General features: G+C 53.2%; 1 protein-coding gene across 1 annotated transcript in view; it reads right to left on the reverse strand.

Moving 5' to 3' along the window:
* Positions 1–13,649: 13,649 nt before the first annotated feature.
* EPHB2 (EPH receptor B2) overlaps positions 13,650–18,704 on the reverse strand; it is a 137,154-nt gene continuing 132,099 nt past the window's right edge. The window contains exons 13-15 of the mRNA XM_068969069.1: positions 18,416–18,609; positions 16,426–16,581; positions 13,650–13,758 (exon numbers count right to left, since the gene is read on the reverse strand). Of these exons, the coding sequence (XP_068825170.1) occupies positions 13,650–13,758; positions 16,426–16,581; positions 18,416–18,609 (459 nt within the window). The remainder of the gene's footprint in view (positions 13,759–16,425; positions 16,582–18,415; positions 18,610–18,704) is intronic.

An 18,704-nucleotide genomic window follows, 5' to 3' on the forward strand; every position in this document is an offset into this window, starting at 1 on the left:
GCAGAGTTCAGGAAGGCAGGTGCCTTGTGTCTCCTGCTTCTGGGTGTAACCCAGTGCCCAGCACAGTGCCTGGTGTGAGAACACACTCAGAAAATGTCTTCCGACAGAAGAATGAGGCTCAGAGAGGGTCAGCAACTTGCCGAGGTCACTCGGGGATGTAGGGCAGAGCCAGGACGAAGGTCAAGTCATCCGATATCTTCCATCATCAGTCTGGCTACGGTGACCTCTGTAGGCAGCTGAGGGAGGATCAGGACTGGTCAGGCATATGAAGGGCTGGTTGTAGAGAACCATGAACCTCTCAGAATAACCCAGAGGGACTTCAGGTAACATGGTGGGGTTTCCCTTCCAGCAAGATCAAGACTCATGAAGGGAAGACCTAAGCCAGGGCCTCTGGTTGTGGGCCTCAGGCCGGGGAGGCTAGGCTGCAGCTTTCCTGCCTACAGGAGAAGAAAGAGGGAAGAGGGGAGGAGCCCAGGGTCTCAGGGAAGAAGCCCGAACAAACTCCTTGAAGATTGAATTGATCAGCTGTTCCTCCAAGCCTAATGGAATTAAAAAGAACAGTTGGAAGAGGGCAATGCTGGAAACCCAAGGTAAGACCCTTTAGGATGGAATCCCAGGCTCAGGGTTGAGCAGGGGGCTCCCTGGCATCCACCCAATCACATCATTTAAGGAAACTGGAAGAGAAGACAGGCAGCAGTTAGATAATGGTCCTGGCAACCCTGAGGGTAGGGATCAGACAGCCCATGTACTCCAGGAAGTGAAGTAACTTGCCCAAGTTCAGAAATTTATCAGTGGGGCTCCACCGAGTCTCTGTAGGGGCCCACAGCTCTTCCTACCACTTAGAGAGATATGAACCAAGGGTGAGCTTTTGGGGGGCAGGTCACTCGAACACTTGCTAGCTGGGCTGGGTATCCCCCTCCCCCTCCCCTGGATCCGAGGGCTCCTTCTTCGGCATCAGAGGCTCTGGGGTTTAGTGTTCCTGGAATGGGAGGAAGGGTCCAGTCTCAGGATTGGTTTTGAAGAGAGGGAAGGAGAAAAGAAATTCTGTAAATTGTGCTGAAGTGCCAGAGGGATGCAGAAAAGAGGTGGACGGAGAAGATGCCAGGTCTTCTCGTGCAGGGAGTTTGAAAGTCAGTTTTAGTTCATAAAATATACCTGAGCGGCACCCCACCAAGCCGCATTCATCTTGACCTTGAGCAGTTAAGACACCCCTGTCTCTGTGAGCCTCAATTTCCACTGTTGTAAAACAGGAAGAAGGCCCAGGGTAGTGCTGGAGCTAGTTCCCACCAGCTGGCAAGAGGCAGCTGTTACATTTTCAGGAATTTTGTGAAGCTGTTGTTGGATGCCATCATTAAAAAATGAAATTACATAAATTTACCATAGCATAAAATGCATTCAATACAAACACTCAAATCACTTTTCTAGCTATTTTATTGTGTGCTACTGTTATCTGTGTTTTTGAGGTTGTTTATATCTGTCGTATCTGAATTTTGGAAACATTATGTAACCATGTGTTGCTGAGGTCTGTTCTCTGCCAGGGCAATCTGCAACCCAGAAGAGGGCCCTCTGCAGAACCACGGCCATGCAGGCCCCCTCATCTTGGACCTGCAGCCTCTACAGCTGTGAGAAACACATTTCTGTTGTTTAAAAGCCAAAAAAAAAAAAAGATATGCTACCCGGCATCTCTTCCAAAGTCTGTTGTTTAGTGACTCACACTGATAGTTTGAAATAGACCTTGTTGGCCATTTATACTGTGGAAAATGGCCATTACTCCACATCAGGGCTTGATTTATTTGTCATTTTTTGATTGTCTAGGCCTAAGAAAGTAATGGATGACATGCTAATGCAGATTAAATCGAAAAATGTGACATGGTGAATAATAGCACAAAAAAACTGAAGAAATATTCTTGCAGGATTTGAAAACTATCACCTGATTCAGCAGAGAAGTCACCCATGTCATTGGGGAGCAAGCAAAGTTCTAGCATAAGCCTTTGTTGTTTCACTTAAAAAAAGGAAACACAGTTGATTTTCAATGTTATATTGGTTTCAGGAGTGGAAGGTAGTGATTTCATGTTTTTATAGGTTAAGTGATGTCGCTTAGTCGTGTCTGACTCTTTGCAACCGTGGACTGTAGCCCACCAGGCTCCCCTGTCCATGGGATTTTCCAGGCAAGAGTGCTGGAATGGGTTGCCATTTCCTTCTCCAGGGGATCTTCCTGACTCAGGGATCAAACCCGGGTCTCTTGCATTGCAGGCAGACGATTAACCCTCTGAGCCACCAGGGAAGCCCCGTTTATAGGTTATGCTCCATTTAATGTTGTTATACAATATTGGTTATACTCTTTGTGCTGTATATTATTTCCTTGTATCTTATTTATTTTATAAGGTCTAGTCAAAGGTATAGTCAAAGCTATGGTTTTTCTAGTAGTCATGTATGGATGTGAGAGTTGGATCATAAAGAAGGCACAGCACTGAAGAACTGATGCTTCCTAATTGTGGTACTGGAGAAGACTCCTGTATGCTTCCCTTGTGCTCGATGGTAAAGAATCCACCTGCAATGCAGAAGACCTGGGTTCAATTCCTAGGATGGGAAGATCCCCTGGAGAAGGGAATGGCTACCCACTCCAATATTCTTGCCCGGAGAATTCTATGGACAGAGGAACCTGGTGGGCTACAGTCCATGGGGTCACAAAGAGTTGGACAGGACTGAGCGACTGACACTTTCACTTCACTTTCAGAAGACTCTTTAGAGCCTCTTGGACTGCAGTGAGATCAAACCAGTCAATCCTAAAGGAAATCAACCCTGAATATTCATTGGAAGGACTGATGCTGAAGCTGAAACTCCTATACTTTGGCCACCTGATGTGAAGAGCTGACTCATTGGAAAAGACCCTGATGCTGGGAAAGAAGGAAGGCAAAAGGAGAAGGGACTGGCAGAGGATGAGATGGTTAGACAGCATCACCACCTCAACAGACCTGAATTTGAGCAAACTGCGGGAGATAACGGAGGACAGAGGAGCCTGGTGGGCTACATTCTATGAGGTCGCAAAGAGTCAGACAGGATTTGGTGACCGCCATCACCACCAGTCTTCTTTATTTTACCCCTAGCGGCTCGTGCCTCATCATCTGCTTCTGCTGTCTGTCTCCCCGCCCCTCTGTCCTGTTGTCTCACCCTCGTCTTACCTGTGGACTCAAATGGAAGTGTCAGCCAGCATTTGTGAAGTATGCTTGGCAGGTTGGTTGGTACATGCTAAATAGCACACCCCTGGTAATAAGCATCTCTGATGGTTGTGGACATTCGGGGATAAAATGTGGGTGGTGGTGCCAAGGGCTAGCAGTCTCCATCAGCTGCCTCCTCCCTGAGGCATTCCCAGTAAACTTGAAAGCTACAGATAAACAGCAAGCTGGTTGGGTAATTCCAGCCTCCAGGAAAATTTCCTAGTTCCTCATCTCAGCTAGATTGACTGCTCCTGGGGCCTTACTGCAGAGACATTCTCAGGTCAGCAGCCTGGATCGGAGACACAGTATTATCATTAAGTCAGGAGCAGGGAGTTGGGAGCTCAACATTCAGAAAACTAAGATCATGGCATCTGGTCCCATCATTTTATGGCAAATAGATGGGGAAACAATGGAAGCACTGACAGACTTTATTTTGGGGGGTTCCGAAATCACTGCAGATGGTGACTGTAGCCATGAAATTAAAAGATGGTTGCTCCTTGGAAGAAAAGCTATGACCAACCTGGACAGCATATTAAAAAGCAGAGACATTACTTTGCCAACAAAGGTCTGTCTAGTCAAAGCTACGGTCTTTCCAGTAGTCATGTATGGATGTGAGAGTTGGACTATAAAGAAAGCTGAACGCCGAAGAATTGATGCTTTTGAACTGTGGTGTTGGAGAAGACTCTTGAGAGTCCCTTGGGCAGCAACCAGTCCATCCTAAAGGAAATTAGTCCTGAATACTCATTGGAAGGACTGATGCTGAAGCTGAAACTCCAATACTTTGGCCTCTTGATGGGAAGAACTGACTCATTGGAAAAGACCCTGATGCTGGGAAAGATTGGAGGCAGGAGGAGAAGGGAATGATGACAGAGGATGAGATGGTTGGATGGCATCACTGACTCAGTGGATATGAGTTTGAGTAAGCTCCGGGAGTTGGTGATGGACAAGGAGTCCTGGCGTGCTGCAGTCCATGGGGTCGCAAAGAGTCGGGTATGACTGAGAGACTGAACTGAACTGAGGGAGTTGGGATGGGCACCTAGGTGAGGCAGCCGGTAAGGGGATAACCTTTGGTTCAGCTTCTCTGCCTCCTGCCCTGTCGCTGTGCTTCTGAGTCCGCACCCACTGGCCTGGACCTTCGCCGGGGGTGGGGAGCAGAGGGCTCATCACCCCCGCCCTCCCCCAGCCCAGAATGCCAAACTTGCTCTGGGGCTCAGTCTGATCTGTTACTAGCCTCAGCCCCCAGGGGGCAGCGTGGCTCCATGGAGGGAAGGCCTGGCTCAGCCTTCAGTTCCTCCTCCTGGCCTCATCCCTCGAGGTCTGGCAGGGCTGCTCCCCAGGGGGAAGTAAGGGGAGGAACTACTTTCTGAGCCCCTGCTGTGTGCCAGGCTCTCTGCCTGGGCACTCTGGCGCCCGTTAACTATTTAATTCTCACAAAGGTCTTGCAAGGTGGAGTCTGTTAGGCTCTCCCTGCCTGAATGTCATGCCATCAGGCAGACCTCCCCCCATCCAACCCTCTGATTTATGCCCCCTTATGTTTACAGGCCCGGTTTCAGCCTCAGCCCCGTTCTCCCTCTAAACACCAGGGTGTTACCCAGATGCTGGTGAACTTCTCCAAGTGTGCTCCCAGGGACGCTGGTCCCATAAGATGCTCCCGCCGCGGTGGGAAACCCTGCAGATGGTAACAGCTTCTTAGAGATTCGCCCCTGGGTTGGGAAGATCCCCTGGAGAAGGAAACGGCAACCCACGCCAGTGTTCTTCCCTGGAGAATCCCATGGACTGGGGAGCCTGATGGGCTATGGTCCATGGGGGTCGCAAAGAGTCGGACACACGAGTGAGCAACTAACGCACACACATTGTGCTTTTGGCACATTTGCTAAGTCCCTTCAGTTGTGTCCGACTCTGTGCGACCCCATAGATGGCAGCCCACCAGGCTCCCCCGTCCCTGGGACTCTCCAGGCAAGAACACTGCAGTGGGCTGCCGTTTCCTTCTCCAACGCACCAAAGGCTCTACAATATCCTGAAGCAAAGAGGTCTGAACAGCCTGCCCAAACCCAGAATTTGCCTAGTGTATCTGACCACGGAGCCCTCCCCAAATACCCTGATTTGAATCTGACAAACATTCATAGAGAGCCTCCTGTGAGTCAGGCTCTGTCCTGGTTGCGGAGAACACAGCTCAGTGTGTGGCAGTTGTGGGCTCTGCTTCCTCCCGGCAGAAGACTACGAGCTAACAGTTGTGATGCTGAGTGCTTGACAGGCTTCGTTTCATCCTCACATCTACTCCAGGAGCTCGGTATTACTGTCCCATCTTAAAGACGTGAAAATGAGGCTCCAAGCAATGATGTGTACTTTCCAAGGATGTGTAGTTGACAAATGGCCGAGTTGGGACTTGAATCCTTAGGACTCCTCACAGCAGAGCTCAAACTCTTAAACATGAATGAGTGTCCTTAGAACACTTAGGAATTACTGCTTGAGTTCAATATCCAGGCCAAATCTGCACCCCAGCCTCAACCCAGTCCCAGCCCCAACCCTGGATCCATCCTTAGCCTTGGAAAACTCCTAGTCACGCTTCAGAACCCAGCTGAAGACCTCCCAGGACTCCTCTTTGTTCCCTGAGGAACACTGGGGGAAAATACACTGCAAGTCCAAGTGATAATTTTTGCAATTCACATTTATTTTGGGAAAAAAAAAGAGGATTTGCTAAAAATACTCCTACAAAGGCATTGGAGGAACAGGGTGCGGGTTGCTCACGGACACAGCTGGTGAGTGTTCCTCAGTCACGATGGGGTGGGGGTGCCGTTCGGGGAGCCGGATCTGACCCACAACCATCAGAACCCCAGCTGCATCCCTCCCTGACTCCCCAGCATTGTTGGGAAAGCCCATGTTCTTGACCAGAAGAAACAGGTTGTGTGAGACCACACCAGACCCCAGGGGCCCCTGCTGGGAGCTCTGGCCTTTGTGGCCAAAGGTAAGAGTGAAATTCCAGGGGGGCAGTCCAAGGGCCCGTCCCCACCGCCTGTGGCTCAGACAGCAGTTCCAGGAGGTCAGGGCCGGAGTGGGAGTCCAAGTGCCCACAGACAGGCTGCCCCTCAGGGGTCTGGGTTTGATTGGCACAGGTTCTGACAGTGGAGAGGGGCTGAGTGGGGGCCACAGGCAGCAGCTTAGCACAGTGACTGCGAGGGCAGGCGCTGGGTCAGACACCACCGGCCGACCTGGGAAGGCCACCATGCGCGTCTCTTGAGTTCCCTAGTCTGTAGAGGGATTGTTCCTGTCTCACAGAGCTGCACGGGGGTTAAGCAAGACATTGGGTATAAAAAGAGAAGCATGGCACCTGGCACATCGTTGGCACTCAAGAAATAGCAGCGATGATGAGCGTTGGGGGCTGGGCATGGCCAACCAGGAATCGCTCTTTCCTGGGCTCAAAAGAGGCTGGCTGTGAGTGAGTGTCCCTGCCCATGCTTCTCCAGGCCAGCCTCAGGGGCTCAGCTTCGTGCCCCCTGCCCGCCCGAGTCCCTGTCCACCTAGGGGAAAGCAGCCAGACCGATGACCGAGCTCCGAGCAATCCAGAGACTCCTCTTCCAGCTGGTCTCCCAGATTCCATAGGCTCAGCGGTCTCAAGTGGGACGTGAGGGGGCCGGGGCCGTGTGGCCATGGAAATTGCATCCTGAGTGTCGGAGGGAAGTCCCCTGACTCCGGGGTTTGCAGCAGGACCCGCCCCTCTGGTTGCCCGGGGTTAAGACTCGGGCTCTGAACAGGGAGGCGGAGAGCTTGGGGAGGATCCCTCAGTGCATCCCTGGCCAGCAGCTTCCTCTCTCAGGGTCCGGGGAGTGTCCACCCCGGAGGAGTCCCTCCGTGAACAGAGCCCCTGGGGCCCCTGCCAGCCTCCTGACCCGAGCTCTCCAGCCCCCCAGCCCCTGGGCCCTGTGGCCCATGTGGGGCTTTGCTGCAGTCTGGGGAAGTCAGCCCCCTCGCTGCCAGGGGGGCCAGGGGTGGGCAGTTCTACCCGTCTACCAGGGAGAGAAACCCAGCATCCCACTCAGAACGACTCGGGTTCGAAGGATGGTGGTGGTGCTCGTGTTTGTTCTTAGTGTCTCCCCATCTCTGTCTGTCTGTCTCTCTGTGTGCTTTCTCACTGCCGGGGGGACCTTCAGGGGTGGGGAGCAGGGATGAACAGTGGGACTTGAAGTCGCCTGGTGGTGGAATCTTACGGAATCCTTCTGTTGCAATCTTAGAATTTTAAGGTTCTGCAACCCTGGAATCTTGGCATCTTTTGCCCAGGGAATGTTAGAATTTTGAACTCTTGCAGGATCAGCAGGGCCCCCAGAGTGTATGTGGTCCTGGCTCTGACCTCGCACCTCCCTTGTGTCTCCTTCCCCTCCTCCAGCCGGGGCCATTAGACCAGGAGTAGAGACAAGGACCTTCACTCCCTCATCTTCCTCCAGGGAAAGCCCTAGTCTGGGGAGCAAGGGCTGGTGGAGGGGAGTTATAGGAAGCCCCAGGTCCAGCTGGAGCCCCACCCTGCATTTGCCTGGCCCACCTGGCCAGGTGTTGAGTGACCAGGCCTGGATCATAGCCTCCAGGTCTGTGTGGTCTGCGTGGGGTGGCCCTGGGTGGGCTCGTGGGCCCCTCTGAAGTATTGAGTTTCTGCTGCTGCTTTGCTATATCAGCTTTCCTGAAGCAGCCTTCCTGCTGTGGAGCTAAACTCAGACAGACTCTGGGTCTGGGGTGGGGTGGGGTGGGGGTGGGGGTGGGGTGGGGGATGCGGTCTTTCTAATTTTCCTGAACGCTTAGCTCAGAATACATTCCTGAAGGCCAGCCCTGCCCCCACCTCAGGGGTCCTAATCCCTGTCTGAGTTTGGGCATCTTATCTGCCGGTGTCCTGCTTTTTTCCTAATCCCTGTCTACGCCAGACCCTCCCTCTGTAGACGTCAGGGCACAGTTCACTGTGGGGGAAGTGAAGAGAGGGTTTCCGTGTCTGGAGCAGTCTCCCGGGGGAGCTTGTTAAAAACATAGGCTCCTGAGCCCACCCTTGGCTCTTGTGATTTAGGAGGTCAGGGAGGAGCAGGCAGACAGCCTGGCTGGACTCCTCTGGGAATCATCTCTGAGACTCTTGTTCCTCTCTTGTCCCGTGGAGGGTGCGGCACCCATAGGGTCCCACCCTCGGGCCTGGCCCAGGGGGAGCGTTTATCGATCAGCCAATCAGTCGCTGTGGCATCAGCCTCCTGATGCTAGCCTCCTATGGGCTGTCCCCTGAGCCCTGAGGTGTCAGAACAAAGGCTGAGTCACTTCCTTTGGTTTCCCTGAAGGGGAATGCGGCCAGCTTCGAGGGCACAAGTTGGTGCTTTTTATGGCAAGAGCCATTTCATGGGACACGGGGTCAAGGCGGGCGGGTGGAGGGCGCGTGGGTGGCGTGGCTCCCTTAACCCGCCCCTGGGTTCCCCGGCATAACGCACTATTGATAAGGGCAGGACCCCCCACCCCCTCCCAACAGTGTGTCTGGATCATCTCTTCCTGGGCCAGGGTGAGGGGGGCGGGGTGCAGAGGCGGGCTTCCTGAGCAGTTTGCATGCCATTTGCCCAGCCCCCAACCCTGTCCACTTCCATCACTCCGCTCCATCCCGCCCGGGGGAATGCCCATCCACCTGCCTGCCTTCCAGTGCCCTCACCACCTCCTGCATACACTCAGCTCTGGCCGTGAGTGGCGGCTCTCTCAGTGGTTGCCCTGGAGGTGGCGTGGGCCTCTCAGCTGGATGCAGCTGAATTAGAATCAGGTAGCACAGAATCCAACCCCGCTGTCCCAAGCAGCTGGAACGAGTCTTTGGATTTTCTGCATCAGTGAACGAGGATGGGAAGGGAACCGGCGGGGCCTGGATTCTCTGGGAATAAATGAGGGCTTCTCCAGGGGGCTCTTGCCCCCTCGGGGGAGTGGAGGGGGAGCTGTGAAGCATCCTGCTCCCCTCTAATGGCTGAACCAACTCCTCCTCCTAGAACCTGATGCTCACGCTGCTACTCTTCTGCTCAAGAACCTGCTGTGGCTGGACTGTCCCTCCTGTCCAAGCGGCCTCAACCTTCCCTAAACCAGCCCCCCCACCTCCCAGCACTGCTCTGGCCCATCCAGACATGACTCCTCACTGTTAACCATACTGGCCTTTGCATCTTTGGGTACACTGCGCCTCCCACTTGGAGTGACCTTTCTCCAAACCTCTGTTAACTGTCAAGACAGCCTCCTCCATGAAGCCCTCCCTGACCACTCCAGCCCCTTTGACCTTTCCCTTCTCTTGCCAACCAGGGTTCAGACTGCCAGGTGCTCCATGCTGTCTTAACTGAGCATGGTGGGGTGGGTATTGGAAACAGGTAGATGCAGCCTGGTCTGCCCTTTCCTGAGCAAGTTACTTCCTCTCTCTCAGCCCATTCTCCCTCAGTCCATCCCCACTTATGGAAGGAAATAGCCCCTCCTCACAGGACTGGGGTGTGTAAAGTGTTCTGTACCCTTGACACACCCAATCCAGGCCTCTTGCTTTACAAACGAGAGCCTGAGGCTCAGGAGGGGAGCCGGCTTGCCCAGATCCGCGTCTTAATGACAGAGCTGCCAGTCGGGCGGCAGTGCGCATCTGGGCCAGCATCATACCTCGTCCTGACCTTCGAATGCATGTACAGTAATTCCTCTGACAAGTCTTCAGCTTTTGGTACCACTGGGGACTTCAGGGGTGCGGGGGTGGGGAGCCAGGCGTGGCTGAGGGCCCAGCACCAGGGTGGGCAGTGGTTTGGGGGGTGAGGATTCTGGAGATGAGCTGGATGGAGGGCTGTCAAACTAGTGACTGCACACAAGAGGGCGGCAGAGGGCTCCCTGAGAGGGACCAGCCAGAAACGATGCGGAAATTCACACTGATGCCATCTGAGCAGGAGGCACCACGGGCTGCAGTAAACAGCTCGTGCCCCGAGTCTCTAAGAATCTCCCCGAGCGCCACCCCAGCCTCTCCTCTGGGGCCTTTGGGTCGAGCCCTGAGGCTGTCATCGCTTCGGATCGGTTTGCCCACATCTTAAACCAGTTTATCAATATTTGGAATATCATCCCCCAGGAGGAGACCTGCTGATCATCAACAGTAGCTCATTTGGGGGCGGGGGACTTCCAGGGCAGTTAGGGTTAGGAGTGGGGGTAACGGCACGATTGCTCTATTACCCGGCCTGGCCCTGTGAAGATCTGCTGGTCACAGCCTCTCAGAGCAGCTGGTCCCCATTTCCACGGTGCCCTGGCCCCTGTTTACAAGGCAGCTTTCTTTCCTCAAGTACCAACTGCATGCAGGGCAGCCGGAAACGCCTCTCCCACTGCTGGGCAGGTGGGGGCTGGCACTTGGGAGGCTGAGCCAGGCAAGGATTAGTAACCAGGCAGCGGGTGGCTCTGGGTGGTATGTCTGGGTGAGCGGGCAGCGTTGTGGAAGGCGCTTGGCAGCATGGTCCACCCTCCCCACTGAGAAGCAAGCTAGAGGTGGTGGGCAAGCTGCCCCAGCCGCGGGGAGAGGTAAGCATCTGCCTGCACCCGCCACAGTCACGGTGGTGTCCGTCTGTTACCCTGAAGTGGGACAGAGAGTCTGGGTAGCACCCTTGCTTTTGAGAAGCAGGCACATGGACCCAAGGACTCTGGCCCTGAAGGGTGGATGGGCAGATGAGCTGGCTAGCAGACACCAGCCTAGCGGCTTAGGACAGGAAGCCATCTGACAGGAAGCACTGAATGCCAGCCCCCTGTGGGGCCCCCAGCAGCGGGGCTGGGGGTGGGGGTGGGGGCAGGCTGGGAAGACGGGAGTTAATCTAAAGAGCATCAGGGCAGCTCCCTCCAGAAGGTGACCTTGTGTGCTGGGACAGCTGCCACCCGTGCTGGGCATCTTTGGGGCACAGAGGGCAGCTGGCTGGGCCAAGGCTGGCCGGTTCGTGGGAAGCCAGCCAAGGCCTTCCCTGTGGCTCACTCTGCTGTTCCCCCTGGGGGTCTGTGCTCCCCTCTAAATCCCTTCCTTCCCCTTGCGTCTTGGGCTCTGAGAACAGGTGAGTGACAGACGACAGGCTGGTCCGTGTTGGATGCTTGCTCAACCCGAGGGGCATTTGGTTGACCACCTGCGGCCTGAGTCTTTCTCAACTGGTCAGTCTCCTAGACAAAGGGAATGGTCCTGAGATGCGGTGTCCCTGGCTTTCCCCACCCCAGCTGCCTCCTCACACAATCAGAATTCTGATTGTGAGTAGAAGCCCGTCTGCTCAGAGGCTGTCAGAGTGGACCAGCATAAGATGATAATAGGTGTGGCTTTGACTGGGGACCCTCACACTCTCGTCACCGCTCACTCAATTCCCTGGGTCCCCTTCCTCTGGCCCAGAAATGCCGAGGGCATGGTGGTCAAACTCCCTGCTCCTGCTGTATCCTGGAGTGGCTCACCGACTCATAGGACATCAGATCCCAAGTTCTGAGCCGCTTCCAACTCAACTTTCATTGCCTGTGCTTTTGACGAGCCAGAGAAGGCCACCTGGACCACTGGCGTCCTCCATGAGTCTTCTCAGCCCCGGGCCTTCTTGAACCCGGAGGGAGGAACAGTCCCTTAGAAGAGCATCATGGGTCACTTGACGTGTCCCAAGGGTGCCAGGATCTCTCGTTGCTTACAGAGAACAGGGGTCATTTTCTAACTAAAGCCTTTATTTCCATTCAATCCACTAACTGATTGTTCCGCTCAGGTACCTGCATTTGCTCACAGCAGAGTCTGTGGCCAGACCCCTTGACGGATGGGTTTTCTCCTGGCCAAGGCCTTCAGGCCTGGGCAAGGGTCCGGTGGAGGGTAGGGGGTGGGGAGAGAATCACGGCTTGTCCTACCAGTAGAGGAGAGGAGCCTGGCAGCACATGGTCTGAGGGTGACCCGCTCGAGAGCTGGGGTATCACAGTGAACGATCCGGGTCCTGGCCTCTGGTGCAGCCTGATTGAGGCTTTCCAGAGACAAAGTGGGTTCTGGCCATCTGAGGGCACTCGGGAATCTCGGGGGGGCCGATTTACCTGCAAAATACTGGACAGACTGGGCCAGAAGGAGCACCAAGATGCAGGCAGAGACTTCTGACCCCGCGGCCGCGTCTTCCTTCTTAATCTCTTGCTCTCAGAGATGGTCCTGGGGTGGGATTGGTCCTCCACCTTGGCCCCCTACCCTCCGCCCAAGCCTCAGTCTCTGAATGGCCCAGATGGCCCCTAGGCAGTTGGCTTTGGTGAAGCCTGGCAGCGGGAGGGAAACTGCGGAGTGGGGGAGGGGTGGGGAGGAGGGAAGGATGTCAATGAAAACCATATAAAAAATCCAGAAATGTGCATATAAAATCTCGCCCTTGGTGTATTGCCTAAGTCAGTAAGCAGAAAGCACCTTCTTCCTGGAGAAGGATCAAGTCCTCAAAAGGTAGGAAATGTCAAAGTGTCACTTCATTGTCATTAAAAAAAAAACCCAACAAGTCCCGCCCCCCCCCCCCCCCACCCAAACCAAATCCACCCCTGACCAAAAATACCCCCGAGTCCACGAATTGCTGTAAACAAACCCAGATGCAGGAGCAGTCCTTGGTGGCAGTCGTAGCTAGTCCTCCGGATGGGGGCTGGTGGGAGTGGGTGCCCCGCTGAGCCGGGGCCGCCGCGCTGCGCCCATAATCTGGGCGTGCAGCTTCAGATCCAGGCGGCAGCAGGTGCTGTGCCCAGCCTCAGAAAGGCTGACCTTTCAGGTGTCCCCATGTTCTCCCTGACCCAGGGGGACAGAAATCCCTTCGCAGCCCCGGGAGCTGACAGGGGAAACAAGTCTCTTTCATTGGAGTTTCTAAAATATTTTCCAAAGACAGAAAGATTCTGATCGCCCGGGAGCAGCGGGATTGGATGTTCCCAGGCTGGTTCCAGGGGTGGCTGCCTGTCCGCCTGTCCATCCGCTTGGCACGTTGCTGTTGAGCGAGACCTGGAAGAGCAGCGCTAGGGACAGGAGAGAAGGGTGGGCCCCTGTCTCTCCCCTTCACATTTGTTTTCCTGAACGTGTTTCTTGGCGCCCGCCAGCTCACCTTCCCAGAGGGAGTTGGAGAGAAACTGCTTTTGATCTCCGATAGGACAAACGGCATGGATCTCCCAAGCCCTTTTTTTTTTCTGTTTTTCCTCCAAGAACGATGATCGCTTTCCTTATGAGAATCCTCTTTAAAAAATATTCCTCGGTATTTCCCGCCCCCTCCCAGGATCTATTTTCTTTTGTTCCCATTCCCTTTTTTTCCATCATCTGAGTTGCACATATTCTTGGTGACGTCTCCTGGCTGGAGCGCTGCTTGGTTCTTCCTGTTGCCGGTGGCCTCCTGGCAGGTGGCTGCTGACCCTGCGGTGGACCGAGAACCGGGGGCCGGCTTGGGGGCGCGGAGGGGGCGGGGCCTGGAGGAAGCGGTGAGCCGAGGCAGGTGAACGTCAAACCTCCACCGACTGGATCTGGTTCATCTGTGCCCGCATCACCTGGATACTGTTGAGGATTTTTTTCTGGTGACCAGCCAGGGTGACCCCAACCCGGAGAATGTCCCTTTGGGGAGAGAAGCACATGTGTTAGGGACACGTGAGGGTGGAGGGACTCCATCCAGGTAGAACCACCTGGGCTATTCCAGGGCTTTCTCACTGGAGAGAGCAAGGGAAGGGGGAGGGGAGCTGGAGTGAGTGAATGTTAAGATCAGGAGAGAGGGGGTTGGGAGTGAGGGCACCTAGGTGTACGCGTCTCCTTCGCTGCAGGGGAGGAGAAGGGACCCTGCATGACCCTGCAAGAACTAAGTACCCATGTGTTCACTTTTTATCTCTGTTGCTCTTCCTACCACACCCCAGTTCACAGAAGAGAAAACTGAGGCTAAGGGGAGTCCTGTGATTTGCTCAAGGTCACTCAGATGGTCAATACCGAAATCAGATTGATTATATTCTTTGCAGCCAAAGATGGAGAAACTCTATACAGTCAGCAAAAACAAGACTGGGAGATGACTGTGGCTCAGATCATGAATTCCTTACTGCCACATTCAGATTTAAGTTGAAGAAAGTAGGGAAAACCACTAGACCATTCAGGTATGACCTAAATCAAATCCCTTATGATTATACAGTGGAAGTAAGAAATAGATTTAAGGGATTAGATCTGATAGATAGACAGCCTGAAGAACTTTGGATGGAGGTTTGTGACATTGTACAGGAGGGAGTGATCAAGACCACCCCCAAGAAAAAGAAATGCAAAAAGGTTGTCTGAGAAGCCTGTACAAACAGTTATGAAAAGAAGAGAAGTGAAAGGCAAAGGAGAAAAGTAAAGATATACCTATTTGAATGCAGGGTTCCAAAGAATAGCAAGGAGAGATAAGAAAGCCTTCCTCAGTGAATCAATGCAAAGAAATAGAGGAAAACAATAGAATGGGAAAGACTAGATATCTCTTCAAGAAAATTAGAGATACCAAGGGAACTTTTCATGCAAAGATGGGCACAATAAAGGACAGAAATGGTATGGATCTAACAGAAGCAGAAGATATTAAGAGGTGGCAAGAATACACAGAAGAATTGTACAAAAAAGATCTTCATGACCCAGATAATCACGATGGTGTGATCACTCACCTAGAGCCAGACATCCTGGAATGTGAAGTCAAGTGGGCCTTAGGAAATATCACTATGAACAAAGCTAGCGGAGTGATGGAATTGCAGTTCAGCTATTTCAAATCCGAAAAGATGATGCTGTGAAAGTGCTGCACTCAATATGCCAGAAAATTTGGAAAACTCAGGAGTGGCCACAGGACTGGAAAATGTCAGTTTTCATTCCAATCCCAAAGGCAATACCAAAGAATGCTGAAACTATCACACAATTTTACTTATCTCACATGCTAGCAAAGTAATGTTCAAAATTCTCCAAGCCAGGCTTCAGCAGTATGTGAACCGTAAACTTCCAGATGTTCAAGCTGGATTTAGAAAACGAAGAGGAAACCAGAGACCAAATTGCCAACATCCACTGGATCATTGAAAAAGCAAGAGGGTCCCAGGAAAACATCTGCTTTATTGACTATGCCAAAGCCTTTGACTGTGTGGATCACAATAAACTGTGGAAAATTCTGAAAGAGATGGGAATACCAGACCACCTGACCTGCCTCCTGAGAAATCTGTATGCAGGTCAGGAAGCAACAGTTAGAACTGGACATGGAACAACAGACTGGTTCCAAATTGGGAAAGGAGTTCATCAAGGCTGTATATTGTCACCCTGCTTATTTAACTTATATGCAGAGTACATCATGAGAAACACTGGGCTGGAAGAAGCACAAGCTAGAATCAAGATTGGCAGGAGAAATATCAATAACCTTAGATATGCAGATGACACCATCCTTATGGCAGAAAGTGAAGAGGAACTAAATAGCCCCTTGAAAGTGAAAGAAGAGAGTGAAAAAGTTGGCTTAAGAAAACAAAGATCATGGCATCTGGTCCCATGACTTCATGGCAAATAGATAGGGAAACAATGGAAATAGTGACAGACTATTTTTTCTGGGCTCCAAAATCACAGCAGATGGTGACTGCAGCCATAAAATTAAAAGACGCTTGCTCCTTGCAAGAAAAGTTATGACCAACCTAGACAGCTTACTAAAAAGCAGAGATATTACTTTGCCAACAAAGGTCCATCTAGTCAAAGCTATGGTTTTTCCAGTAGTCATGTATGGATGTGAGAGTTGGGCTATAAAGAAAGCTGAGTGCCGAAGAACTGATGCTTTTGAACTATGGTGTTGGAGAAGACTTTTGAGAGTCCCTTGGACTGAAAGGAGATCCAACCAGTCCATCCTAAAGGAAATCAGCAGACTCATTTGAGAAGACCCTGATGCTGGGAAAGATTGATTGAGGGCAGCAGGAAAAGGGGATGACAAAGGACGAGATGGTTGGATGGTATCACTGACTCAATGGACATGAGTCTGAGTAAACTCCAGGAGATGGTGATGGACAGGGAGGCCTGGTGTGCTGCAGTCCATGGGGTCGCAAAGAGTCGGACACGACTGAGCAACTGAACTGAACTGAAAAGCCAGTGGGTGGCAGGAGACCCGGGTGTTGATCAGAATGTGATTTCTGCATTGGCCATCTTGCTCCTTGGTCCCCCATATCCCTGCTGGGACACTGTCAATTCCTCACTCTCCAGAGCCCCCGTGCTTGGCAGGATGGGTGGGGAGGGGGCTCACGGTGGCGGCTGGGCACTTACTCCATCATCATCTGTGACACGACATCGAAGGAGGTGAAGCCGGCACTGGCAAAGCTCTCCTTGTACTGCCCCATCTTAATGGCCTCCAGCCACTCGTCCACTGTGTTAAAGCTGGTGTAGTCGGGGATCGTGCGGTCCAGCAATGGCAGGTTGATTCTAGGGGATGGGGTGGCGACAGGTACGGTCAGGGCATGTGCTGCCCTAGGGGTGAGGGTAAGCGTGGGCATAGGCACAGATGCAGGCTGCGTGTGTACCGGCCCGTGTGCATCCATGTGTGTGAACACAGTGTGTATGCATGTGGCCACTTCTGTGCGAGAGCAGGCATGAGTCTGAACCCACATAAATGTGCACATGTGTATGTGTGAGTAGGTGAGAGTGAGTATGTGTGCAGGTCTCAAAGCTGGGGCCATCTGGACAGTCTAGGGAAGCCTCTAGGGGACCACTGAGAGGCTGGAACACAGTGGTTAGGCGGGGACAGGTCTCCATGCCGCTGCTTTGGGGGAGGGGGTTTCAGTTGGACTAATTGTGCTGATTTTATCTATCTATCATCTATTTATGCCCGGTCTTAGTTGTGGCATGCCAACTCTTAGCTGTGACATGTGGGATCTAGTTCTCTGACCAGAGATCAAACCCAGACTCTGTGCATTTGGGAGTGCAGAGTCTTAGCCACTAGACCGCCAGGAAAGTCCCATCACTGTGCTGAGTATTTGTCATTTCCTCTCCCAATGCCCTTCTCTGTCTTCCCCTACCCTGGCTATGCTACAGGAAGCCGATCTTGTGGACCACATCTCCAAAGTCCAGACACAGCTGGTGGGGCTGGTGGGAATGACTTCCGGGCAGGCAAGGTGTGAAGTGACCACCATGAGGCTAAACGCTCAGAATGATTTTTATCCAGAGAATCAGGAGTAGCTGAGGCAGGGTTGTGGTGAGGAGGGATGGGAAGGGGCATACATGGACATCTCCTGGCAGGTGAAGGACTTGGGCCCAGAGAGTCTCTGGACACAGCCAGCCCTGGACTCTGAGGATATCTAGCCAGACACCCCTCAGACAGCCCGTGGGGTCGAGGGTCCTGAAGAGTAAGGATGTGCAGGGCTGGGACCAGTCTGTGAAAGCCGCCCAGGGAGAGCCAGGGTTGTCTGCAGGTCTGATGCAGGGTGCCCTGGGACCACTGGGCAAAGGGAAGTGCTCGGATCATTGAAGCTGACGCTTGTGCACCTGAGCCAGTCTCTGCTACAAGGATGGTAACCCCAGCGTGGGGGCATGCGTGCCTGTGTTTTCTGTGGTCTGTGAGTACTTCTGAATGTGCGTGCTCAGATACGTATGGTTGTGTGTACGTGTGAGAGCTTGGGAATGAGTGTATCTGTGTGTGAGAGATTGTGAGCATAAGCATGAGCGTTTGTGCCCAAATGAGCATTCATGTACATGTGTAGGACTGTGTGTGTGTGTGTGTGTGTGTGTGTGTGTGTGTGTGTGTGAAAGCATGGCTGTGTCGAGGAGGATGCAAATGCAAGTTAGAGGGTCCAGGTTTAAGTGTGGAGTAGGAACCTGAGTGAGGAGTAAATCTATTCACCAAGATTCTGAGAACTGGGACTTCCCTGGTGGTCCAGTGGCTAGGACTCCAAACTCCCAGTGCAGAGGGGGAGCCTGGTTCCATCCCTGGTCAGGGAACAAGATCCCCCACATGCTACAGCTAAAGATCCTGCGAGCCACATCCAAGATCCAGCACAGCCAAATAAATATTTTACGAAAAGATACCGATAATTTCTTTTAAACCCTGTCCTCTCTGACCACGTTTTAAAAGATGCTTTCTCTCCCACCCATCTCGGGCTTCCCTCTCCTCCTCAGGATAGCCTGTGCCCTGCACCCTGCACCGCAAGGCAGGCAGCCTCCCAAAAAACCCTGGCACTGTCCTTCCCCATCCCAATTCAGCAACCACAGGAGTGGGCGGGGCCAGGCGGCTCTGGGAAAAGGGGCGGGGCAGGGGACGTACCCGGAAGAGAGCGGCGCCATGGCTTTGAGGCTGTTGGGGTTGCGGATCATCTTGTCCAGCGTGTTGACGATCTGGCCGAACTTGGGCCGGTGGTTGCGGTCCTTCTGCCAGCAGTCCAGCATGAGCTGGTGCAGTGCGCTCGGGCAGTCCATGGGCGGTGGTAGCCGGTAGTCCTGTTCTATGGCGTTGATTACCTGGGGAGGGGCAGGGAGGGATTCCGGGGGTGAGGTAAGCGCATCTGTTCTCTGGCCCTGCCCCCAGTGCGTTGCAGGAGAGGCTTATTTGATTG

This window comes from Capricornis sumatraensis, chromosome 3 (assembly GCF_032405125.1).
Source record: "Capricornis sumatraensis isolate serow.1 chromosome 3, serow.2, whole genome shotgun sequence".
NCBI classification, from domain to species: Eukaryota; Metazoa; Chordata; class Mammalia; order Artiodactyla; family Bovidae; genus Capricornis; species Capricornis sumatraensis.